Consider the following 25,332-nt stretch of genomic DNA (forward strand, 5'->3'; position numbering starts at 1 on the left):
CTTTGTGAACAGTCTTTGTAATTCCTCTCTACTGCTGTGCACTGCTCTCTGTGCTCTACTCTGTTCTGCTGTGCTCCCACCTCCTCCCATATCCCAACCTCTGATCTCTGCATGCAGGCGGCAAATCAAATACAGTACTTACTGTATCCTGGCCCAGCTGTGGCTGGGGAGTCGGCCCCTGCTGAAATAGAGTATTGGCCCATACTGTTTTCAGGTACAACAACCCTGCAGTGCCTGGCAAATCCCTGCTGTGGTCCTGGTGGTCCCTGTCACTGCATGTGTAGCGTCATATCCCGAATCCCCTCAATTGATTTTCCAAGATTTGCTTGCTGTAGCTCAAGCTCAAGCGCACCACGACACGACAGCAAGCAAGCTCTGCCAGCGCGAGAGACATAGCATGATATTACTACTGGCGGCGGCGGTGACGGTCACGGTCACGGACTGGCCGCAAATGCAATGGATAAGAATATGGTCGCGCCTTGCTAGACTCAATATGATATAGATTGTGCAACTAGACGTCAATAGCCAGGTCTCTGATTGCTTGCCGGAAAAGACAAGACAAGGCCCCGTTGTGCACGGTAGAGCCAGAACCAGGTCAACTTTCAGTCAAATCTATCAAATGCCGCCGCCAACTGCACAAACGGAGCCAATCAGTTGTAATTAAAGTGTTGGAGTCGCACTGCCAACTTGTCCTGATCGGGCGTAGACAGGGCCTCTTATTTGGTCGTCCAAGGCTCCAAGCATCCAAGCAGCGCATCGTCACTTTTGACCGGCCCTGAGCTTGAGCCTGAGCCTGCCTCGCCTGCCTCCTCTCGTCTCCCTCCGCCAAAAAGCAAGCTCGCTCGCTCGCTGGCGCCCAAGCTACTTTAGCTCCATTTGCTGTTCTCCCCCAAATCTACCTGCTCCCCCCCCAACTTCCAACAGCCCTTCTTCTTCCCTTTCTCCTCCACCTGCAACAAAGAACTCCACCGCGTATTCTCAAGCAAGCAAGCAAAACTCTCGCACTCCATCATCAATCAACCTCTCCACGAAAGTATCTCTCCATACCAATAGTCAAGATGAAGTCCGCATCCATGATCGCCGTTGGCGCATTCGCCTTCACTGCTGTCGCCCAGCTTGAGAATCTCCCATCCTGTGGTGTAAGTTGTTATCTGCTGGTCCCTACCTGTCAATAGTGGCAGATCGAGATCAATCGAGGCAATTGTCGCGCAATCTACCGTTCAATTACTCTCCGATCTTGCATCTGCCACTGTCTCTCAACAGCTCGGGTTGCCTATCGTCCCAGGACAAAAGCTGACCATTTCCCAGCAAACTTGCATTTCCAACATGCTTGGTCTTGCTCCATCCCTTGGATGCTCTGCTACCGATGCTGCATGCCTCTGCGGTAACGTCAACTTCGCATACGGTATCCGTGACTGCTCCAACGCTGCCTGCGGTTCTGATGTCGCGCCATCCGTTATCGCCTACGGTGTTGCATACTGCTCCTGTGAGTACAGTCCAGAGCGAGGTGTACAGACTCTTGATACTGATGTCTTCTAGCCGCTGGTGTTGCTATTGGTGGATCTGCTACTGGAACTGGAGCTGGTGGTAAGTCAACACAACTGCAGGATCAAAGCTTGGGATATAACTAACATGTGAATAGTTGGCTCGGCCACTGCTGTTACCACTGCGACCGTCGCAACTGGAACTGAGACCGCCACTGCTACTGGAAGCGGAGGTGTAAGAAATTCTCATTTCTGTGGACCAAACTCCATACTGACGTCAATTTCTAGGCTGGTGGAGCTGGTGGAGCTGGTGGATCCTCTTCTGCCATTACCACATCCGAGATTGTCTCGGTAGTTACCTCGGGTGATTCAACCTTCTCGACCGTCGTTGGTTCTACTACGATCTTCGCCGGTGCTGGAGGAGCTGCTGGTGGATCCGCATCTGCCATCACAACCTCTGCTATCGTCTCCACTGTTACCTCCGGAAGCTCGACCTTCGAGACCACCGTTGGATCATCCACCCTCTCTGGTGTTGGGGGTGTCGTTGGGGGTGCTGGTTCAGCTGCTTCTTCCGCAACTGGATCTGCTGGATCTGCTGCTTCCTCGGCCGGATCTTCAATCACCTCTGCCATCAACAGCCTTTCATCCGCTGGTGCAAGCGTAAGTTTCCTAGGCAAGCTTAATTTCAAAAGCAATCTAACACAACCCAGGCCTCAAGCTCTCTTGCAAGCTCTCTTGCTTCCGCAGGATCCAGCCTTTCCTCCGCTGCCACTGCTGCCGGTGGAAGCTCCACCTCCTCCGCTGGTGGTGCCCGTCAAACCGCCATGGCCGGTATGGCTGGTCTCGTCGGTCTCGCCGCCTTCGTCCTGTAAATCAACCAACCAGACCAAACCTTAATTCTCCCCTGCGCATACGATCGAATTCCGACTCGTGTCTGCTGCATAATAACGGAAAAAGAAAAAAGGGACAGGAAAACCAATTCTTCGAATGGCTGAGGATGTGTAATGGGATGTAATGGAACTTACAGGCGGAACGGGATACAGCGAATACCCTTGCTTCTTTTTCTTGTGCTCATATTTTTGCCCCCTCCCATTGTGTGGGGGGGTCTTCAAATTTCTTCTTTCTCTCTCTCTATCTCTCTTTTGACGACATTATGCATTTGACGAGCTGAAAGGAGAGATCAGGTCAGGCATTATGGATGGGTTAATGCAAATAATGGATGGGGTGTAATCAGGGGTGGTGGTTGTGGTGGAAAGAGATTTGATCTTTTGCGGAATGGAATTGGAATTGAACGAGATGAGATGATGAAATCAGATCAGATCAGATGAGAAATAAGACAAGACATGCCACTTTGGGTTTTTCTCCCCTCTTCCTCCTACTGACTGGCTGGCTGGCTGGCAGGTTGCGCTGGGCTGTTGTTAGACGGCTTCTGCTGTTGCTGTTGCTGTTGCCGTTGCTGCTGCTGCTGGTTTTAGGGGAAGGGGGAAAAAGACTGGGTGCGATGAATATAAAAGATTCTTAATACTTCTCTACTCTTCTCTTCACTACTTACTTCCTTTTCCTTTGGGTGATGTGATGTGCCTTTGTGGTGTGTGATGATGATGCGCTAGTGTTGGGAGGGACTCGTGTCTTTCCTTCCTCTAGTGAGTAGTGAGGGAAGAGAAGGGGGTCTGTTGCAATGTTGCTCTTCTCTCTTACCTACCTACCTACCTGATAAGATATATGATATATCCTCCTTCTCCCCCACCCCCCCCCCCCCCCCCCCCCCCCCCTCCCACCACCGGTCTTTTCCTCGTCGCAACTCGAAGGCTTGCCTTGTTACCTGCTGCCTTGTTACCGGTATGGTATGGTATGGTATGGTAGTGTAGTGTAGTGTAGTAGTGTAGTGTAGTGTAGTAGTGTAGTGTAGTGTAGTGTAGTAGTGCCGTGTACCTACTACCTACATTACCCTTCAACTTTGCCTTGCGGTACGTAAAGCTCAAAGCTCGTCAGTCGATGCATCCCTCTCTTTCTCTCTTTCTCTACGATTCGTATGTACCTATACCTGAGGTATAGATACATATATCTTGTTCGTGCGTGGGTGCGTGCGTGGGGTTCTTGATGCCATATCATATCATATTGTAGCGCGTCGTATCGCATCTCCTATCCTTCAATTTCCTCCCCCTGTTTATTGTTGTTGTGTTTCGTCGTCCTCGTTTTTGTCCCTTGACTTTGTTCTCGCGACGCGATTCTTGTGTATTTGGGGGGAGAGGGGGAGGCGAGGTAATTTTCCCTCTTGCTGATATGCTGGTATCTTTTTTTTGGGGGCGGATGCGGGGGGAGGGGGTTGAATGTTTATTTTGATGTTCGGGGGCGGGGAATCATAATGGGGTAGTGGTGGTGGTGGGTTGACAGAAGGAGAGGGAGAGGATAGGAGGTCGGACCGGACGAGATGGGTAGGTGGTGGATTGGTGGATTGGAGGAGGAGAGAGAAGGAGGAAGAACGAGGAGGAGAAAGAGGAGGGGAGAGAGGAAGAAATGGGAGAGGCAGTAAGATATTGTTGTCTGGGTTTGGAATTTTGTTTTGGAAACTTGATAACTGATAGAGGAATGGAATGATGATGGAATGGAATGTTTCAGCCTCATCATATCTTCAGCCTCATCCTCCTTTTCAGCCCTGTGCATAGTGGAGGTAGAGACTGGGAGTTGAGCACTAGGAACTACAGTTCGATTATTCTAAGCTTAGTATAGTACTTTACTTATCTTGCGGATAGGCATTGCAAGGGAGGCAGGGGGGGAGGGAGGGATGGAGACTGGAGACACGGGTAGGGCTATGAATCCATCACATCCGGAAGGGCAGCGAGGCCTTTCCCATATATATTTGATTGGATCAGATTGAATGGAATTTAGTGTTAAGCAAAAAATCACGCAGTCTAGACCTGGCTGGGATAAGAGGAGAGGAGAGGAGAGTAGAGGTTGGTGAGTTTCATTGGGAATTAGGAGTTGGGAATTAGATTGTCGATGGTGAGATGGTACGTACTGGAGATATCCGACCAACTAGCAGACATATCTCTATGCCGTCAGATCGGCTCACGGATTTGGGATATGGGAATTAGAAGAGGTCTGGATGGAATGGAAGGGCTAGGTGAGGGTATGTACTTTCTATCGGGAGATGAAAGGAGGTGGTAATTAGTAAGAAGTGAGCGGACGGAACAGGACTGCTATGGAGATGAAGGAGAATGAAGGAGAGAGAAGGGCTAAAGAAAGGATGCCGATCGGTAGATTCTTCGGGGTTGGGAATTAGAATCTGGGAATCGGAAATAGGATTTTGGTATTAGTAGAGGTAAAGCAAGAGGAAGAGGAAGAGGCACAGCGAGTGTTGCCCTTTGGTGTACATACATACATACACACTTACGGTCGGTATCTACGCCACATACACACAGAGAGGTCGTGTCGAAGAGTGCCGCGATAGTTTTTGATGGAGCTGTATTTCGGTGAGAGGGGGGAGGGAGAACTCCGATGAGAATGGGATGGGGATGGGATGGTCAAGCAGAAGGAAGGATGTTCGGTATAGGTCATCGATCTACCTAGATACCCCCAATCTTGCTTCACTTGCTATGGTTTTCTTCTCCTCTGCCTGCAGTGGAAGAAGTGCTTCCTCCTTCCCTTCTTCGGCACCTTCCGATACACAACTTATACTTTCCCCAACACTTCATCACACACATCACTTTTATCACATCTTATCACATTTCAAGTCATTCATTCTGACGGAGATATTGACCGAGAAGGGGTAGAAACGGTTTCTCGCGGCTCTTAATTCATCGCATTTCATCACTTTTTTTTTCATTTTCATCACATCCATCTTCCTCTTGCTTCCGTCCGAAGCTGATAGGTTAGTGGTGAGTACTGTACTATGTAGAAAGGCAAAAAGGAAGGAAGGATCCGGAAATATTACGAGATGTGTCGCTGTAATTAGGTAGCGCGAGGAGGGAGGAATTCGGAGGGTTTTCGATATATTAGGGATTCAATAATGAAGCGGTGGGGAAGGAGATGTACCCCGGATTTTCATTTCGGAGGAGAGAGGGTAGCGGGGGCAAGGGTTTTGATTGGCTGGGAGGATGAGATGGAGGGGAGCGGAGGCGTTGTGGCTGACTTGCTGACATGCTGACAGGCTGTAAGTGGCGGATGTTGGATGTTGGTTGTGGAAGTGGTGGTTGGATGCGGAAAGGAGGGGATGTGAGATGTGATATTGAGTGGCTTTGGTTTGGTTTGGTTTGGTTTGGTGTGGTGAGGGATTTATTTCCTGTCGTGAGGGTTGAGGTTGAGGTTGATGCTTGAGGTATAATAGATGAGGTAGGTAAGTACGGTTATGTGGAAGATGGGCGGGATACTCAAAGAAGATGAAGCGGTGCGGAGGAGAATGTCCGTTGATAGGACTTTCAACTTTAAACCTTGGGTGGATACGATGGGAATAGGTTCAGAAAGTGGGTTTTAGAGAATGTGCGCTATGTCAGCTTGGAAGGGAGTTGACTAGCCATGAGGGGGAAACTTAACACTACAGGTAGTTGGGAGGTGCTGAGAGGATATTCTGGTGTGGTGTCGGGATTACGAATCTCGCCTCAAACATTCCCCCTTCCCTCCCACCTAGATGCCTGGAGTGAGGCAGTGAACAAGTCACGATGTACAAATCGTGACTCTAAAGTTTAGATTTGCAGAGTACGTAGGACGCTACAGAAAGGTCGCATTCCTGCTCTGTTTCATATTCTAGCTCCAAAAAGTCCTGTTTCGAAGTGAGACTCCATGTCAAATACGAGAATATACTTGGTTTTTTGACACCCTTCATTTATACTTCGCATTCTTCTTCGTCTTCATTCCTGGATTTAGACAACTTGGTCTCGTAAATTTGTGTTTCACAGGTCAAGTGACCTCGTCTGATCTGACGTCCTTCATACCCCCTCTTGTCTTGGTATCAGGACTTTGAGTGGAATTGTGAAGGAGGTCGGGCTGGGATCGCATAGCTTGGCGGTACTTTTTTTTATGGCGACTAGACCAGGTAGGTTTTGTTGGTGCGGCTGATTACGAGGACTAGATGGATAGAGAGGCAGGAAGCAGGCAGGTGCGGGCTTGTTTTGGCGAGCTGGAGCGCGAAGGGTGGAAGATACCTTAGGAAGAGGAGAGAAGAGGAGAGGAGAGGGTGTCGTGACTCAGGCCAGGATCTCGAACACGAGATGAGATAGATGGGTACACGAGAGCGGGTGAAATAGGAAGGGCTGTGAGTGATGGTGACTTGATTCTTGGGACTTTGATCTTGGATGTCCATCTGGATCTGAGTGGCACACCACCACCAAGACACGAGATATGTACTTCTGACTGAGGACAAAGTAGAGGTGGAGGTAGAGGTAGTTGCAGAAGTATGTCTTGTTTTGTCTTGTCTTGAAGTCATTCGAAATGTCTCGCCGCATGAAGACTTAAGTGAGGGGTGTCGTGAATGAAGATCATTCCTACTATCGAATAACAGTGGTTACGGAGAGGATACTTTGGAGTCGGAATACGCGAAAAATGAGGGTGCAGAAGTTCAAAGCTGCTATGTTTACTTTTTCTTGCTTTTTCGGAACAGTGAGCCGAATCGTCCGTCCGGGTCATGATCTCACATGTCTTGATCTGATCTGATCTGCAGGTGGGGTTCTGTAACTACCTAATTTACTGTATGTCTCAAAGTTTCCACACCACTCAGCTAATAATTAACCTAGATAGAGGCTGATGCAGAAGATAATTGTTCGGAAATGCACCCGAACTCGATATTCGTCCCCTTGTAGATCGATCTCTTCCACGTACTGTAGATTACGTGCGTCAGTCAAGGTTTTGCGAACCTTTCCTACGGCACAGTAGCGAGCGAGCGAGCGATGCTGACCCGGAAAAAAGAAACCAACAAGCCCAACAAAACAGGACAGGCCAGGCATGGCACGAACCGCGCAAACTTGCAGTGGATGCTGCAGCTTGCGAGCGGTTCGTCCCGCCTGCTCCACCTCTAGAATTTTTATTTTCTTTCAGTGGGCGGAGTTGAGGTAGGTTTTTTCTTCTTTCGGACGGACTACGGACTTGTTGGTTGGTACTCTACTTCCCGTGTGTGAGTTGGTTTGGTTTGGGTTGGCAGCTTTGGTTGGGTTGATGGCACTGATCCAATAGGGATATTTTACACGGGATGATTGTTTTTGGGCTTTCTTGTCGCATGGAGCCAGATCAAGTGGAATAATGAGTGAAGCATAGGTGATGCCCTGCAGTTGGATTTATCTCTCTCTACTAGAGGACGTGTGTAGGTAGGTAGGTAGGTATACCTAGGCTTGTGCAGTTGCATGAACACGTTTAGATTGTTGGAACGGTTCCTCACGAACACCACTCTCCGCGTCCAGTAAGCGGGCGCAGTACCGATTGATAGACGAAGGTACTATGTAGCATTGCGAGAGCATTGCACAGGCAGCGCAGTACAGTACAGTACGGCAAAACCGAGAGGCATGCACAAGCAAATACCTTATGCAGGGCAGCTGGAACGACGGCATTGGTTTCCTTTCCCTCCCATTTCCCGCACGCATCACTCACTCGTTTGGAGTTCGGGTTCACGAACGCCTCTCAGCGGCGGGCGGCCCCAGCCAGCCACTACTGCAATGTTCACCAAACCGAATCGAACTGAACCAAGCCAGCCACTGCAAGCCGGCAACGAGCGAAAATTTCCTCTTTTGACTGGGAAGGGGAATTTTCTAGTGAAGGTAGGTAAAGGTAGGAAGTGAGTGAGTAGGTGGCTCGCTTGCCGAGTGGAAACAAAAACAATAGATAGGTACAGACTGGCTGTGAGCGTAACCTCAATTCAAGTCGAGTCAATTGGGTTCGGTCCGGTTCACTGGAGTTCACTGGATGGCGCGCTGGAAGGTAGGGTACGCTGCTGCAGAGAGAATATATGGCATGGCACTTGCATGCAGTGCTGCCCAGCTTACCTCTTCGAAGGTACTTACTTACTTGTCGCTGGCTGGCTGGATGGCCGTTCGCTGCGCCTACCAACTATCTTATCTAGGGAAAAAAAGTCAAATTCTCTCATTTTGACATATACAGATGTGAATAATGGGCATGATGATGAGCACGAGGATGAGCACGATTGGGGAGATGTGGCATCGTGAAAACCAGATGGATATGCAGCGCCGTCCGTTGACGACGACGACGACGTGAGGTGTGCTCTGCAGTCCGAGCTTTTGTTCGTTGGGGGAAGCGATGCGATTTTGGCAAGGATAGGATAAGAGAGAGCGTAATCGGCGGGTTGGGCGGGCGTGCTTCGCTTGGATGCTTGCTGGAGAGGAGAGGAGAGGAGGAGAGGGAAGGAATGTGATGTATCGTTTTTGTGAGCTTTGATTTTGATTTTGAGTTTGATTTTGATTTTGAGTTGCGAACACCTGATAATTGGAGTGACTGATTGATAGACGGATAGGATTTAGTTAGGAGAGAGCTCCGTGTAAGTTTAAGTGAGAGTGAGTGAGTGAGTGGGTTTTCTGAGAGGCTGAGAGAGATACAGTAGTGTGAGACAGAAGAGAGAGTTTAAATGATGAGTAGATAATGGATGGTTTGGCTTGAGTTAAATTTAAATTTTAAGTTGAGTTCCGTTGGGTATGGGCTGGGTACCTAGGTCCCAAGTAGGGTTTGGAAGGGTCAGGGTCAAGGTCCAGCATTTTGGCGAAGGGTATTATTGAGGCGAATAAGGTAATATGGAAGAGTGTACTTCCTGCCGATAGCACAACTGAGGAGATTGAAACAAACATGATTCTAGAAAAAGGTCCGATATGAAAAGAACACTCATGAGGCTTTTCATCTCGCATTCGGTACCAAGTTAATTATTGTAGAAGGGCGCGTCGTGACTCTTGAGGGACGACTTGGTCTGGTCTGGTCTGGTGTAACACTACTCGGAATATTTCTCTCTCGAGAAGCCGTCTGCAAAAGGAAGGAAAAAAGAAGAAAAAAACAGTTGGGTGAACTCGGACCACATCCCGAACCCTCCAGAGTGAGATGACGACGAAATGTCGATTAAGGAGCATGCATGTATGGTATCCCCGTCGAAAATAATCTGCTGAGTTGAGTTGAGTTGAGTTGAGTTGAGCAGTTTGCGATTCTCGTAGGGATGTATGTCTCAGTCTGACCATCTGGCTGTCTCAATTCATCTGTCTTATCTGGTCTCGTCTCGTCTCGTCTCATCTCGTCTGAGTCGAGGTTGTTTTCCCTCGCCTCTTTTTTTTTCAGCATGGGGATGGCTTCAGGGTGTTGAGCATGGGGCTTATCTTCACCCCTCTCTTCAGAAAGTTACGACGGGGAGGGAAGGCGAGAACAAGAAAAATAGACGAACAGGGGTCCAGATGTTGCATGTGAAATGTCTTGGATGAGCGATCCATGGGTATTGATGTATTTTATTTGGTGCTACGCGAAGAAGGAGAGGGGATGTAAACTTGGAAGATACCTTGTGAGGATTGGATTGCGCAAGTTTTTGGAAAAGGTTGTTTGATAGATGGTGGTGAGATTATTGATAGAGTGAGTGAGAAGGAGAATTTCATTCCCGATTGATCCGAAGACGGCAATTGTGGCTGTATGCAGGATGCTGGTTTGAGTTGAAGATCTCGACATTAGGGTGGTGGTGAGCGAGTGAGGAGGATTGTGTATGAAGACTCACTCCCCTGGGACATATGGGTTGGACCTTACTCCATCGCAGACTTCAGTTGACAAGCTGGGTGCAGATTCCATTTCCTTCCACAGATAGGTCAGGCATGTTAGGAACAGGAAAAGGGCCCAGAGGACTGGACCAGATGCTGCAGTAGCAGCGGCAGCGATGTTAAAGCCAGCCTTCAAATCCTTCTGTCACTCTGCAGCTGGTGGCATAGGTATGCATATTTTCGCATTCTACAGGGAGCGTTCTCCGCATTTTGGGGAGTGCTGGGTCAGGACTGAGGAGTAAGGAGGAGGGTCGTTGCACGGCAGGACGGGATGGGAGATGTGGACCCTCGATTTCGATTTGGATTGCGATAGGAGGGATGGATGGCAGAAGCAGAGTAACTATCTTGAGTCTGCAGTAGATGGACATCTGCGACGCAATGTGATGTGATGTGATGTGCCAGCCATGTCATGGTGATGTCGGGCTAGATTGAGTTTGGCCTAGGGGGATGGAGAGGAAGGAAGAGGAGGGGGAGGATGATGGAGATTTTATGGCGGCGTACAGCGGTTATCAAACAATTTGATTTGGCGAGGAGGAGGGGTTGGTTGGTTGGTTAGCTTCTGTCAAGTCACTCAGTCCAGAAAATCTGGGGTAGCAAGGTGTCTCCCTCACGCTTGGTGCTTCAGGCTTCATGAATCATGGGAGTGCATCGAATCATCGAGATCGCCTTGGACGAATTTGTTTTAGTTGATTGTGGGGACATGGGGTAATCCAGGAACGAGTTACTTTTTTTTCTTTTTCATGCCTGCCGTGGAGGATGCAGATGCAGAGTTGGATTGCGCGGAGGATGAGCATCAGCATGACTTGGCGGCGGAGGGGACACAGATGGAGGGGTAGATTAGAGGGTTGAGATTAGAGGGAGGCCGCTGATTTGACAGAGCTAATCCTGCGTACGAGAGCAAAGTAAAAGTCAGATACTTTACCAGATATGAAAAATGTGACTTCATATCGCAAGCCATGTCGAATGTAGATAGCCAGTTGGAGGTATCTCTTCCGTCTTAGTCTCACTGTCCCTGTCTCAGTCTGAGAAGATCCGATCCGAACTGATCAGCATACCCAGCACACCCAGCACACCCTCATAGTGTACCGCCTCAGCAGCTTCGCGTACCATTATTGCCCCTCCATATCGTCGTCCTTCTCACCACACGTCCAACCTCATCCTCTCTAGACGCGGCTGGCGGAATAGTTAGGCTGCTGTAAATGCAGCTCTTGCATCATCTACCCCGTTTTCCGTTTTCCGTCTTATGCATCCCATCTCCTCCTTACAGCCTCCAGCATGTGCAGCCAATCTTACATCATTCGCATCGCGACTCGTCCCAGGCATCTTTTCCCTCCCTTTCCCTCCCTTCCATCCCAGCCCAGCACATCCTGCCAAGCCCCGCTGCCCGTAAACTTTGATGGGTGCACCAGGTGGTGGTGGTGGTGGTGGTGGTTGAGAGTCGGCCTAACTAAGTTGATGTTCTGCACTGCACCGCATCAAGGTTAAATCCTGGGTCCCGCCCGATTATTTTATTTTGGGCCTGATCAGCAGCCCAAGATGCAACGCGATTGGTGAATGGGACGGAAGCACGCGAATTTGTTGAAGAAGGGGATGGGAAGAGACAGAAGGCAAGAAAGTACAGTATCGTGTTAATATCTTGGTAATGCACGAAAGGAAAGGATTGGAATGGCACCAACATTGTTCAATCCTTATCAAAGGCATCCATCCAAGGCTGCACGATAAACAAGAAATGGACTTGTAAGTTGCGTGCTCGGCAAGCTGGGCATAGGGTGACATTGGGCATGACCTCGATATCTGCGCATTATCAGATGTTTACGGGAAGCTCAAGCTGAATTGAAAAGAGGTTGGCCTTGTCCACCCTACCTATTTTACTTTTAACATTTGTGTCAAGATGACTGACGTTTAGCCTCCCCTCCTTGTCTTACACCCCTTGCCTCTATTTCTTCAACCTCAGAGTCAGCTTCTTTGTCTTGTGTTTATCCGACTAAAACTTGTCCTTCTGCGCCGATCATCAACACCACTAACTCACTCACCCACCACCATCGTCTTCACTTCACCTCAGCTCAACTCACGATATAAGATAATTCACCATATAAGATCTTCTACACCCTTTACCACTCGTCTGATCTCGTGTTTACTATCGCGAAATCCCATCTCGCGATCGTCATCTCGAGTCTCAACCATTACCATTGCCGACGCTCTGCCTCTACCCGCCGCCCACTACTTTTTCAAGCTCGCCGCCGATGACGCTAGTAAATTGACAGACAGCGCCCAAGGACACAAAGGGCCCCAGCAAAAAGATAGAAGCGGCGCCCTCAACTGGCCCGTCCTCTTCTTCTCCTTGTTTCCCGCCCCAGCAGGCCTAAACTCGCCTAATCGGCGCCCTGTCGAGCCTGTGCAGCCTGTGCAGCCTGTGCAGCCCCTGCCTGCAGGGTTGATTATCTGCTGCCGCTCCGACGCCGCGACGTTAGACTGAGCCGAACTGCCCTGCCTCCCTGCCCTGCCCTGCCCTGTCTTGCCCTGCGCTGCACCACTACTTCCTTCTGTTCCCCACCAGTCAACCATCGACCGCCAACCGTATCTCACCCTCATCATTGCTGCTCCACCCCAAACCAACTACCACTTCACCTTACCTCACTCACGATCCTCACGATCCACTTCCGACATCCTCTCGTCCTCCTCTTCCACCTCTTCCTCTACACACCGACAACATACCCGACTGCAGAATGCCTTCCTCACGCTGACACTCCGCCTGGAATATCGATCCCCCAAACATGTCCCTAATCGCATTGCCGCTGCACCTCAACAATGGATCTCTCCACGCACGCAGCTGCGAGAACGGCCACGAGCACGCCCTCGTCGAGCCCAGGTCTCTTCTCTCCCTCCCTCAACCCGACCAAACAACACCTCCCTCCTCTCTCAGATGGCACGCCTCATCCGAGTCCATATCTCCATCCTCTGCAGATGCATAAAGTTCGAGAGTAAGTTGATTGTTTCTTCGCTTCCCGCGCTTGCAATCATCCCACCAAAAACTCGACAACGATCGGACCCCACCTCAACCACATCTACAATACTGGGATTACTGTTTGAGGACTCAATCATCATGGTAAATTGTGTTTGTCGCTCTCCGAAGACGGATCGACCTTTGCGATGTCTAAGACATTGGTGCCAAATTCACAACGTCATGAATCTAGGCTAACGTGCGTGGAATCTAGAACCCACAAAGCCCAAGTCGACCAAGACTTCCTGACAGGTCGCAAGCTGATCAACCAATACGAAATCATTAACGAGATAGGCAGAGGCGTGCATGGCAAGGTCAAATTGGCAAGGAGTTTGGAGACGGGAGGCTTCGTCGCCATCAAGATCATACAACGCTTCTCCAAGAAGCGCAAGCTCGGAAGAGTTACCGTGTCGCCAGAAGACAAGACAAAGAAGGAGATTGCCATTCTCAAGAAGATCCGCCATCCCAATGTAGTCGGCCTACTCGAAGTGATCGACGATCCCGAGCTGAAGAAGATCTACATGGTCTTGGAACATGTCGAGCTCGGAGAAATCGTATGGCGCAAGAAGGGCGATAAGAGCATATGTCTGTACGAAAGACGCCGCATCGAAAGAGAACATCGGGGAGAGAAAGACACTGGCGAAGACGAGAAATACTTCAAGATCCTCGAGAGACGCAAACAACGCAAGGATACTCAACGAGCGAAACTGTCGTCATTGCAGCAAAACCCAGATCCATGGAGTTTGGAACATGGCGACGATGAGGACGACCGGGAGAGTCTGTCTAGGCAGTCTACCCACGATTCCATGCTCAATATGAGATCGACAAGAAACCTCAAGTCGAACCCTGGATCCAGGGTCCACTCTAGAGCGAACTCTCGTGCTCCTTCACGGACCAGCTCGCGTGCGCACACTCCTCTCCCAACTGAATTCGACATTGGTGCTCTGGACAGCGACAACGAAGGCGACGAACCTGGCCCTCTACCGTCCATTGGGTCATATCATGGCTCAGCATCCGCTCTCGAAGGCACTTACTACGGATCGTACCCTGACGAACCACCATATCGAGGAAGATCCCCAAGTATGGCCGACAGTATCATCTCCCACATGTCATCGACTGATGGTATGGAACACGATGCCTTCGAGGATGACTTCTCTTACGTACCATGCTTCACTCTCGATCAAGCGCGGAATGCCTTCAGAGACACCGTCCTTGGTTTGGAGTATTTGCACTACGAGGGTATTGTTCACAGAGATATCAAGCCAGCAAATCTACTTTGGACCAAGGATCACCGCGTCAAGATCTCCGACTTCGGTGTATCTTACTTTGGAAGACCTGTCAGGGATGGTGAGGCCGAAGAGAATATTTCGGAAGCCGATGCTACGGACTTTGACGATGATCTCGAGCTTGCCAAGACTGTTGGTACTCCAGCCTTCTTTGCCCCCGAGTTGTGTTACACAGACCTCGAGATTGAACAACCCAAAGTCAGTGAGCAAATCGATGTTTGGTCTTTGGGAATCACTCTCTACTGCATGATCTATGCCCGGATCCCATTCCTCGCCGACGATGAATATCAACTGTTCAAAGCCATCGCCAAAGAAGATGTATATATACCAAAGAAGCGTCTAAAGGCAGTCGATCCTAACGCTTCGACACCCCAGACTGGTGCAGTTAAACGGATTGGGCCATCGACTGGCTCATTTAGAGAAGAAGGAGAACTCGCGTTCGAAGAAATTGATGTTGAGCTTTACGACCTACTGAAGAGGATGCTTATCAAGGATCCCGCTGATCGCATTCGGTTGAGGGAGGTAAAGAGACATCCTTGGGTTACTCGGGGCATTTCCAACGTACTTGGCTGGGTTGACGATACCGATCCGTCCCGAAGAACTGATGGTCGGAGGATCCAAGTCGACAGGAACGAGCTGGAGCGTGCCGTTGTCCCTATTACCTTCCTGGAGCGAGCCAGATCAGCTGTTAAGAAGGCTGTTGGTAAGGTCATCGGTGTGACGAGAAGTGAAACGAGAGGCGATGGGTCTCGTCGGAGAGCTGTAAGCAACGCTACCAGCTCTGGAGCAGATACCCAACACAACTCCCCCCTGAATCTAACCCCTGGTCTCCGGGACACTAGAAGAGCCAGCCTACGAGGAGACGAGTCCTATTTCACATCACTGTCAGACCTCCACGACCACCACCACCGCGAGCCTACTGAGCACCCACTGGCCCAGAGCCTGACTGCTAGTCCCGATTTCTCACTCCGTGGAGAGGACCCGTTTTCGCTTGACTTTGCTCAGCCTCCCGTCCCGGTAGGAGATACCCCTACCCGAGAACATAAGGCCTCCACCGTGGCAGATCCTGATATAAGACCAGGTCCGCCAGATCGTACCGTCTCGGCGGCAGCGTCTATTCAGACGGTCGTTCACCGTGGTCATTCCCACTCTAGGTCAATGAATTCTCCGTCAATAGGTCCCGTCCACGAAGATGTCACTACTCCAGGACCATTTACGGATCACATGGGTGCGATTTTTGGTGGACACTTGTGGAATGGTAGAGGCAGAGACATGGCTGATATTGAAGAGGGTGTCGCTTTCCGAGCACGATCTGTAGACAGGAACCTGTTCGAGTCAGAGAACAAGCACACCGAACCGCTTGTTGGTATGAGCACTGCCACAGCGCCTGGTCTCTTTCAACATTCTGTGCTTCACCACCCACGCCCGATCTCTCGTTCAAATGATGTGTCACCGACAAGTCCAAATCATCCACTAGCCTCTCCACTCTTCTTCCAGCCATATATGCTTCAGGCGCACCAAGCCCAGTCGGCATCTACTCCCAATGTACCCCACACCGCACTTGCTGCCTCGAACCTGGACGAGCGACCGTCAACGGCAAATCGTACTCCGGAAGGCAAGACACCTGCTCCTCGAATTTATGGTGCAAGCACACCCGAGTCATATCAACGAGCTCAAGAAACCTTGGCACGAAGACGGAAGTTGGAAGAGTATGCCGAACAAAAGAGACAAGAGTTAGTCGACAGTGCTCGCGCAAATGTTCCTCACTGTCCACCATCACCAGATGACGAGATATTTGCGCAGAAGCAGGAAGCATCTCAGCGTGCCCAGTCCTACAGTTCGGTCAACTCAACCAGCATGGCATCACAGATGACATCTCCTTCGAATGTCGCTTCGCCTATCTCCTCGGTCAATCTAGGCTCTCAGGAACAATTCTACCCTTCTGTTCCGTCGCTACCTGCCTTGATCTCTGGATCATCTTCTGTATCGGCAGACCCGGAAGGAGATATGCTTCAATGTCCTGGTGTCGTTCAGCTTCCCGAATATGCAATCACTGGAGATGATACACCTGAAGCTCAAACACCACCATCGCTATCCAAGCAGGTCTCTTCAGATGTTGATACGCCAACAGCGAACGAGGGTGCGATTGCTCTGTCGCCAGAAGAGGATGAAGGATACAATGGGGAAGGAGACACCACCCTTGCAGCAGAAGACGACGATGATTCGGATAGCGACGAGGGTCTAACGATGACTCGAAAGAAGCCCACGCCCAAGTCAACGGTCTCCTCAACAGATAACCCATCCAAAGCCGAACTGAGAAAATCCGAGAGAAGAGGCACGAATGCTAGTGTTGGCAGCACTGAAACTGCAAAGAAGGTTGTCATCGATGGATGAAAGTGATGTCTCTTACGATACCAATTTCTTTTCTCGAAGCATTGGGCGGAGATAGTCGTTTAATGGAGGAGGTCTTGAGCGAGCACAACATTTGAATGCGATGCATATGATTTGAACGGAACGGAATGGATTGGGATGGGACGGACGGCTGGGAGGTTTATGGCCGGCCACGGTATATGAGGTTTGGTCTGGTTTGGAAGATGCACGGCGCCAACGATGGATGGGATGAATAAGAACGAAAGGATGAAAGAAACGAATGGACTGGATGGGTGGCGAGGCGGATATGTCAGGATATATCATTTTCTCACTTTTTCTCGATCCATTCCTCATTTCTTCTTGCAGGCCAAAGCACAGCAGCAGAGCAGCAGAGCAGCAGAGCAGCAGAGCAGCAGAGCAGCAGAGCAGCAGAGCAGCAGAGCAGCAGAGCAGCAGAGCACACGCAACTCAAATTCAAGCAATCAATCACATCACATCAATCAGCAAGGCGTTGTCGGAAAGGAAATTCATTTCAAGGCACCAAGGGACTACTAACTAAGGGCGGCAAAGGGAGGATCATGTCTTTTTTTCTCTGTAGCATAGTAAGTAAGCAAAGCAAGACGGACGGACGGACAGTAAGCATGTGAATCAGACAGACAGGTCTTTCTCTTGAGAGGGGTGCTAGGAGAGGGGGAAGATGGAGAGGAGGGCAGAGTAAGTTAGTAGTATTTATATAGTTTTGAGAAAGAGAGGAATGAAATGGAATTGAATGGAATCTGAATATAGTAGATATCCACTTCAATTTCACTTCTACTTCACTTCCAAGTTTCTGATTGATTTTGAGAGTAAGTAAGTGAGTGGGGTTTTGACATTTGAATTGTATTGTATTGTGTTGTGTTGTGTTGCGTTGTGTTGTGTTGTATTGAATTGTGTTGTGTTGCGTTAAGATGTAGTGGCGACATTCAAGACTAGGTAGGTAGGTACCTCTTGTAGCGTGTAAATATCGTTCTTAGCTTAGCGAGAAGGGAGAAGTGAGAACAAGGACTGAGGAGAGGAGAGGAGAGGAGAGGAGAGGAGAGGAGAGGAGAGGAGAGGAGAGGAGAGGAGAGGAGAGGAGAGGAGAGGAGGGAGGAGGGAGAGGAGTAGGGGAGTGAGTGCGGAGTGGGGAGAGGGGAGTGAGTGGTTGGAGCTTTCTTTTTTTTTATCGCTTACAGAGGAAAGGGGTGGAGGGGTGTGATAGTGATGTGATATGATGTGAAGCATGCTATATATATAATAGTTAGATAGATAAATAGATAGATAGATATAAGATTACTTGAAATCTCACCTCACTTACTAGAGGATGGATGGATGCTCAATTGAACTCACACGTACACCTACACGTACACCTACAGTCCTGTAGTAGATAGAAGATAGTCATATTCATGGTTAGGTGAATAGGTAGACTGTTTGTCTGGCTGGCTGGCTGGCTATTTAGAGTGGTGGTGCTCGCTAGTTGGCTGGCTGGCTGGATGGCTGGATGGATATTTAGGGTAAGCAAGCAAGCAAGCAAGCAAAAGTGTTTCGAGTTGCTTTATGTGAAATGTGAAAGACAAAAAAAAAACAAGAAAAAAGAAAATTGCTTTAAGGCGGTTATGGGTGCATTGAATATATTTTGTGATTTTTAGTTCTTGTAGTATACTAGGAGAGGTGAGTTGTGAATAGTAAGGTAAGGCGTGATTATTTGTGTAGACGGGGAGAAATGAAATTGAGATTAGAATGCAATTATGTGGGTTAGGTAAAGCGAAAGAATCTAGAAAGAAAAGGGAAGGAAAACTGGTAGCTAGGTGAGAATTAAGGTAGGGAAGGGAAGGCGAAGGAGAAGGGAAGAGTAGAAGAGAAAAGAAATAAACGAGAGCAAGAACGAGTTTTCAATTTTGAGGTTCGGAGTAGTTAGCTTGAATAGGTGGATTAGGTGATGCTTGAACTAATCTAGCCGCATTTTGATAATAATAATCCGATGTCCTGTTTGTCAAAACGAGTCACGGGATGAGACCTTCAAGGTAAAGTAAAGAATAATTCATTGCCTCGCAGAATGAACCGGGTGGGAAGCGCTCTATATATACATGAACCTGTAGAGGCTGTAGTAGTCTTAGCTTCCGCATGACTATCTAGTGTCATATTTATTTCTCTATGACACTGTTGTATTCTTATGACTTCCATGCCTTGCTGAAGTGCTGTATTTGAACTTGTGCGGTCCTTGGGGGAGGTAGTTTTCTTTGGTGGTGTAGTTTTTTTTTCCCGATATGCTAGTGTGGATGCAAGGGCAGAGATAAAGTCGTGAGTAAATTTGAGCAGTTGGGTTTCCGCTAATTACTAAATCCTCTTCCTTGATGCCTGCTTATAGTTTTTCAGATATTAGTTTTTCCTATTAAACTTCTTCTCTCTCTACGCGAGTTTTCGTGCAAATGACTTCATAAATTTAAATGGTTGATGTTAATATATCACCCTCTTTTGACTCATTCTCCCTGAACAGACTACTAAACAATAAGAAGTGTAGTACAGCCAAGTAAACTATTAATCGTTTATCTCTCATCACTAATCGCCATTATAAGTGTTCTCTCCTAGTCAATCCCGACTCTGAAATCCTTTTGAAATTCGCAGCACCTGAAGAAAGATTCAAGTACGAAAAACTAAAACTCCAAAATGGCGCTCCGCTCTTACGTGCCATTTCTTGCTGTAGCTTTGGCCCATCCTTTTGCTGTATAGCGATTTAGACAAGAGTTATCACATATTGCGCCTTCTCATGCTCGTTATACTGTATAACCTCTTGACAGACTGCCTCAGCTGTTGTGGCACCATGTTCTGCTAGGACATGTGTAAAGGGCGTGTATATGTCTTCAGTACCGTGATGCCAGGCCACACCGGTATTCCGAAACATGAAAAAACCAACTCGAGAGAACTCGCCTCTTTTGGTGCCTGTGGGACGTATTACAATGCCCCAAACCTCAAGTTCCCTTCCGTCTTGAGCTGTTTCGTCGATTCTGAGAGTACCGTAGGAGTCCCAACCGAGAAATGGTAGAAGATAGAACGGATTTCCATCTCCTTGTTGCACTTCATCCGAGCAATCTAGCCCAATGAAAAACACGTTCTCTTTCGCGGCGTACATTATCACCATTTCCATTATTCCTCTGTCATCTTCTTTGGCTCCTCTGGCGTGACAGAGTACCAAACCCGTGCAAGCAAGACGAATCCGGCCAGCCGTTACTTGCCCAAAGGGATCTGTGCCGTACAGTGTTGTAGTGGCATCCAAGACGTGCGAATATTGAGCTTCGAGGTCTGTGCCCCAAAAGACTCCACCATCGATAGAGGCCCACGACCAAGTGGGTGCTCTCCAAGATGGACGCTTCGTCATCCCTTTTCCTGGCCTGACGCGCCTCCAGCACAGTTGCCCCTCAATCTTGGTTCTCCACAACCCCGCGAGATAATCGTCGCCAGTTTCTTTGTGCACAAGTCTAGCTACCCCAGCGAGGGCTGGTAGCTTGTCCTTCCCATAGGTGATATCTGCTGCAGAATATAGCTCTACAATGTCTTGCCAAGTTGAAGATAACCCCTTCCGACCACAAATGAGGGTGCTGCCTCTTGCAATAGACACTTTCGGTGAATATTCAGAAGCGGCCAGCGATTTGCATTCCCAGAAAGCACCTCGATCGCCGAAGTGAATTGTGCGAGGCGAGAGCAATTTCTCTTGAATTGCCCAGGCTCTGGTGGCAAGATGAGATTCAATGACCGAATAATGGTACTCGAAAACATGATAAAAGCCTCGCACCTGGCGCCGGCCACTATCTGTGACTTGTGCACGGAACGCGCCACCGAATAAAGGAGATTTGAGGAAGCAACCCTCAGTTGCATCATATGCAGACGACGCCGCTATAGTGACAGCTGAGCCGCCATATACAGAGCTCATCAAAGCCGACTCTTTCTGCCAATCTTCCTCACTATCTTGAATGATACATAAAGTGTCAATCCATAGGTAGTCTATACCTAGTTTTCGAGTGATTTTGATGGCATCTGTGAAGGTAGCCGGGAGTTTCTTAGTCGGCAACATCATGAAGTAAGATATTAAAGTCGCTAAAGTAAGCTTTGGACCCTTGTAATCACCCCAGCAGTGTGATAGTGCGGCGTATCGAGGTCTTTTATGACATTCTGAACTCAGGACCAGTCGCAGAGACTTGTCGCCAACAGCAATTAGCCTAGTTGGTAGTACCCCCCCACCGGAGCCTCTGCAAAGCTCATGACTCTCAGAGCAAGTAGATAACCAATCAAATGCGATGTCAAGCACATCCGGACGTTCATCATAACAGTTGGCTTCAGAGTATTAGCCCGGTTAACAGATAAGGATGAGAGGGCCTACATGAAGGCAAAAGTATTGACGACCCAAAGCTAGTACACCCAGCAATCCCCAAATTCCATTGCGTGCAAGTTGGTCCGGGGCGATTTAACCACAAGAACTGATCTGGAGCCGATCCCCGGCGTTCAATGGACAACGAGGCCAGTGCATCAACATTGACATGGAATAAACGCGTTTCGATCTTGCGGAATATCTCCAGCAGGCTAGAGTCCTTCAAAGTTTGTAATAAGAAACAGCAAAATCCGCATTTAGCCCGTGCTGATGCCTCTAGTTCAAAAGTGCTGCAGTATCGTGTGACAGCGTGCGGCCATTTGCTATCCTGGAGCGAGTCGGGGTTTATTATCGGTGATCCTTCTAGAGTAGGATAATTGTCGAATAATTGGTGACATGCGGTGCAAAACCCCTTCACAACAGGTGTCTGTAGTGTTAACTCTCGTATGCGTTGTTCAACAAAATCTGTGTCCAGGATATCCGAGTCAAGTACACTGATGAGGTCTGAAAATTCATTGAGCAGATTGCCATCTGCCGCCATGTATTCCTCAGCCCATGTTTTCCAATCCTCATATTCGACGGCTCTGGACATGTCGCTTTCGGGATCAGAGCAGTCGGGATCGTCAGTCATCTTGGCAGACATGGGATACCAGATCGTGTTGAGCAGCGCTGTACTAGACTATGTGGTATCGGAGAACTCTCCGCAGAGGCTTCGGAAGATAGTCCCAAGGAGCGATTGCCTAATGCGACATAAGCTTCAAGAACATTTAGTCATAAAGATTAGTCGATCAAATGCTAGAAAGGACATACTCAGGTGTGCTTTGGAGGACCAGAATTGAAAGCTTATACAGAATGAAACTCAACGTCGGAATGAGGCTGTAACAATTGTACGTTTGTTCTTCATCACGTGCTGATTCAATTGAGAAGGTGTTACGAAGACCAAGAACGCTCGTTGCAAGCACCAATCAGACGTGCTCCTGCCCTGGGTGCTTTCAGGTTCTGCTTCTCAGCTCACGCGACTGTCATCCAGGTCACTGTGGACGAATCGCTGACGGCGTCCTATGATTTGTACCACAGAGGATTTATCAGGCGCAGAGAAGCTACCGTAAGCATTGCCTTCCTATGATCAGTCGGCATAGACGATGCCAAAATCGCAATAAAGAGACGGTGATTAATATATATGGCATTCATTGCATCTAAAGAAAGTGTCAAAACTATACACTCGGTTAATGTATCACAGGTCTGTTAGGAAATAAGTTGCCCATGCGACGTTTGGGTTCCTGAAGAAGACTTATGTTCTATCGCAGCTGGCAAGAGTGTTTTCCTTAATACCTCGCGCCAATACGAAAGTGTTTTCTCGCAGTCCTTCTTCTCGCCAGCTACTGATAGCACCACCGTCCATTATATCATGGACATAGCACTCTTCAAGAAGGATATAAAAAGCACAAAATGTCAACAGTCCCTCCCGCTGCCCTATCGGCTGATCTCTGGCTAGCGATCATGCATGCGCCTCAGCTGCCCTGCGCTAAGGTTACGCTGGAACTGCCCCACTGATGTTGCGCCCTCCAGGCCCTTTAGCTCCCGCGCGCATGGCTTGCTCCCTGAAATGCTTGGTGACACAACACAGTCGCAGGCGCTGGAATAAAAATCCCCAAAGATCCGGATATTTCTCCGCTGAGAACAACAACTTCTTCTGGACTTTTATTAGTGTAGGAGCCATGGCAGAAACATGCAGCGCGCCGGACGGCAGCACGAAATGGCTTACGATGACACCTGGGCAGAGCATATTCATCGTGTCCATTATCGGGTTCCTGCCACTATTTGTGCTGCTCGCGGGACCGAAGCTGGTATTTTGGTTTGGGGGCTTGATAGGAGGGTATTTGAAGAGGAAGACGGCGGGCAGGAGGGCGCAGATATTGGATCTTGTGGATAGTGAGCAGAAAGAGTGGGAGGAGAAGGGCGGGAAGGAGAAGCAGAGGAGGGATAGCGATGAGTGGGAGACGGTGGATTCGTATGCGGTTGGGACGGCGAAGAATGGGGAGAAGGCGGTTGATGCGGAGTGGGATGGGATTGTGGGGTTCTTTCATCCGTTCTGGTGGGTTACATCCTCCTATGCTGTGAGTCTGTACTGATTGTAGAGCAGTAATGCCGGTGGTGGAGGAGAACGAGTTCTTTGGGCTGCAATTAGAGCTACGCAGAAACGCTGGCCGAAAGCAAAGTGCATAGTGTATACCGGAGATCATGATGTGAACAAGGCAGCTATCATAGACCGAGTAAAGGTATGTTTCCTTCTCCCGGTCTGCCAATAAATGCTTACTGTTCTAGAATCGGTTCAATATCGCCCTCCACCCTCCAACAGTAACCTTCCTCTACCTCACAACCCGCTCCTGGGTCCTTGCCTCCTCCTGGCCACACTTCACACTCGCAGGACAGTCGATTGGTTCCCTAGTTCTAGCATGGGACGCCTTCTCACTCCTCACACCCGACATCTTCGTCGACACGATGGGCTACGCATTCTCTCTCGCTTTCTGCAAGATCCTGTTCCACGACGTCCCAACTGGCGCATACGTTCACTACCCCACTATATCCACCGACATGCTCAGCTCTCTCGATCCAACATCCACAACAGGCACACAAGGTGTCAATGCAGGCAAGGGACGCGGGGCAGCCGGAGCTGGGAAGAAGATATACTGGGAGCTATTTGCGAAATTATATTCCGTGGTTGGGACGTCGATTGATGAAGTCATGACGAATTCGAGCTGGACGCTGGCACATATCAACTCATTATGGGGATCTTGGAGGAAAGAGTATAGGAAGTCGATTCCGAGAGTCGTATATCCACCCGTTGCTGTTGAGGAGTTGGAGAAGGAGATTGAGGTTTCGGAGGCTAGTGAGAGAAAGAGAGAGAATGTGCTTTTGTATATCGCGCAGTTTCGGCCAGGTCAGTGTCCTCCCTTTTGCCATGTCCTGTGAGCTGTATGCTCTGAGTGGGCTGTTACAGCTTCAGACTTCTCATGTTTCCACTCTCGGCAGCAAATTCACGCCAGGATTATTGCTAACATCAAGCAGAGAAGAACCACTACCTGATCGTAGACGCCTTCGCCAAATTCCTAGCCACCAAATCCCCTACCACGAAGAACGCCAAATTAGTTCTCGTAGGCAGTGTACGAGATGATTCAGATTCCAAACGGGTGTACGAACTTCGACTGTTAGCCAACGAGCTGAAAATCAAAGAAAGCGTGGAATTCCACCTCGATGCCTCATGGCCTGAAATCCTGGAATGGTTACGTCGCGCCAGCGTGGGTGTGAATGGGATGTGGAATGAACATTTCGGAATTGGCGTTGTGGAATATCAGGCTGCGGGGTTGATCTCGGTTGTTCATGATAGTGGTGGGCCGAAGGGCGATATTGTTACGGAGATTGATGGGGAGCCTACTGGTGTGTTGCCATCCAACCCCAGCTCTAGACCGGAAGAGTTTGAGTAGTTTTGCACGATGTACTGACAAGCGGAATAGGATTCCACGCCACAACCGAAGATGAGTTTGCTGCCGCATTCGAGCAAGCTCTGTCACTAAAGGATAAACTGGCTATGCGGAAGCGGGCTAGGGAGTCGGCTAAGAGGTTCACGGAGGAGGAGTTTATGAAGGGTTGGATCGCCGTTATGGAGAGGTTGGTTGATTTGAGGATACGTCTTGTGAATGGTAGTACAAGTACATAAATAGATCAGGATAGAGTTGTATTTGGAGGAGATACCCCGGGAATATACTGCATATCTTGAGCATCAAGTTTCAATTGACAGAATGCTGATATCCGCGAGATATATACACTTTTATACATGGACCTAGATCCCGGGGGAACTGCATACTTCTTCACAAACCATACACTCACTTCATCTTCTGTACCCATTCGCTTGTGGCTCATGCCGTCCCTTGACACAACCCTGACTACTCAATATCCCCGCACAGCAAGACCACATGAATCCATTAGCATGGTTGTGGTCGTTGACCAGGGTCTCCGGGTTTCCATGACATTCATCGTCCCAGTCTGCCCAATGCTCGCTGTCATTATCAATCACCTTCTCTCCTTCTCG

The 25,332-nt window shown here is 49.1% G+C and overlaps 4 protein-coding genes across 4 annotated transcripts; 3 read left to right on the forward strand and 1 right to left on the reverse strand.

Moving 5' to 3' along the window:
* Positions 1 to 193: 193 nt before the first annotated feature.
* On the forward strand, positions 194 to 2,381 carry ONS95_003503 (uncharacterized protein; the record flags this gene model as incomplete). Its single annotated transcript, XM_058496816.1, has 4 exons — positions 194 to 1,486; positions 1,540 to 1,587; positions 1,643 to 1,719; positions 1,773 to 2,381. Exons 1-4 carry the CDS (start codon positions 1,327 to 1,329, stop codon positions 2,379 to 2,381), a joined length of 894 nt encoding a protein of 297 aa, XP_058352758.1. The 5' UTR covers positions 194 to 1,326.
* Positions 2,382 to 9,523: 7,142 nt separating this feature from the next.
* On the forward strand, positions 9,524 to 17,244 carry ONS95_003504 (uncharacterized protein). Its single transcript, XM_058496817.1, has one exon. It carries the CDS (start codon positions 13,355 to 13,357, stop codon positions 16,883 to 16,885), a length of 3,531 nt encoding a protein of 1,176 aa, XP_058352759.1. The 5' UTR covers positions 9,524 to 13,354; the 3' UTR covers positions 16,886 to 17,244.
* Positions 17,245 to 19,282: 2,038 nt separating this feature from the next.
* On the reverse strand, positions 19,283 to 22,188 carry ONS95_003505 (uncharacterized protein). The gene is made up of 3 exons (XM_058496818.1): positions 22,053 to 22,188; positions 21,255 to 21,982; positions 19,283 to 21,208 (listed from the first exon to the last, which is right to left on the reverse strand). The coding sequence occupies exons 2-3, from the start codon at positions 21,883 to 21,885 to the stop codon at positions 19,614 to 19,616; spliced, it is 2,226 nt and encodes a 741-aa protein (XP_058352760.1). The 5' UTR covers positions 21,886 to 21,982; positions 22,053 to 22,188; the 3' UTR covers positions 19,283 to 19,613.
* Positions 22,189 to 22,843: 655 nt separating this feature from the next.
* Positions 22,844 to 25,000, forward strand: ALG11 (asparagine-linked glycosylation protein). Its single transcript, XM_058496819.1, has 5 exons — positions 22,844 to 23,337; positions 23,386 to 23,521; positions 23,568 to 24,183; positions 24,312 to 24,680; positions 24,758 to 25,000. The coding sequence occupies exons 1-5, from the start codon at positions 22,961 to 22,963 to the stop codon at positions 24,958 to 24,960; spliced, it is 1,701 nt and encodes a 566-aa protein (XP_058352761.1). The 5' UTR covers positions 22,844 to 22,960; the 3' UTR covers positions 24,961 to 25,000.
* The last annotated feature ends 332 nt before the right edge of the window (positions 25,001 to 25,332 follow it).

Source organism: Cadophora gregata, assembly GCF_030347475.1.
Source record: "Cadophora gregata isolate MNR1 chromosome Unknown scaffold_13, whole genome shotgun sequence".
In the NCBI taxonomy this organism is placed as follows: domain Eukaryota; kingdom Fungi; phylum Ascomycota; class Leotiomycetes; order Helotiales; family Ploettnerulaceae; genus Cadophora; species Cadophora gregata.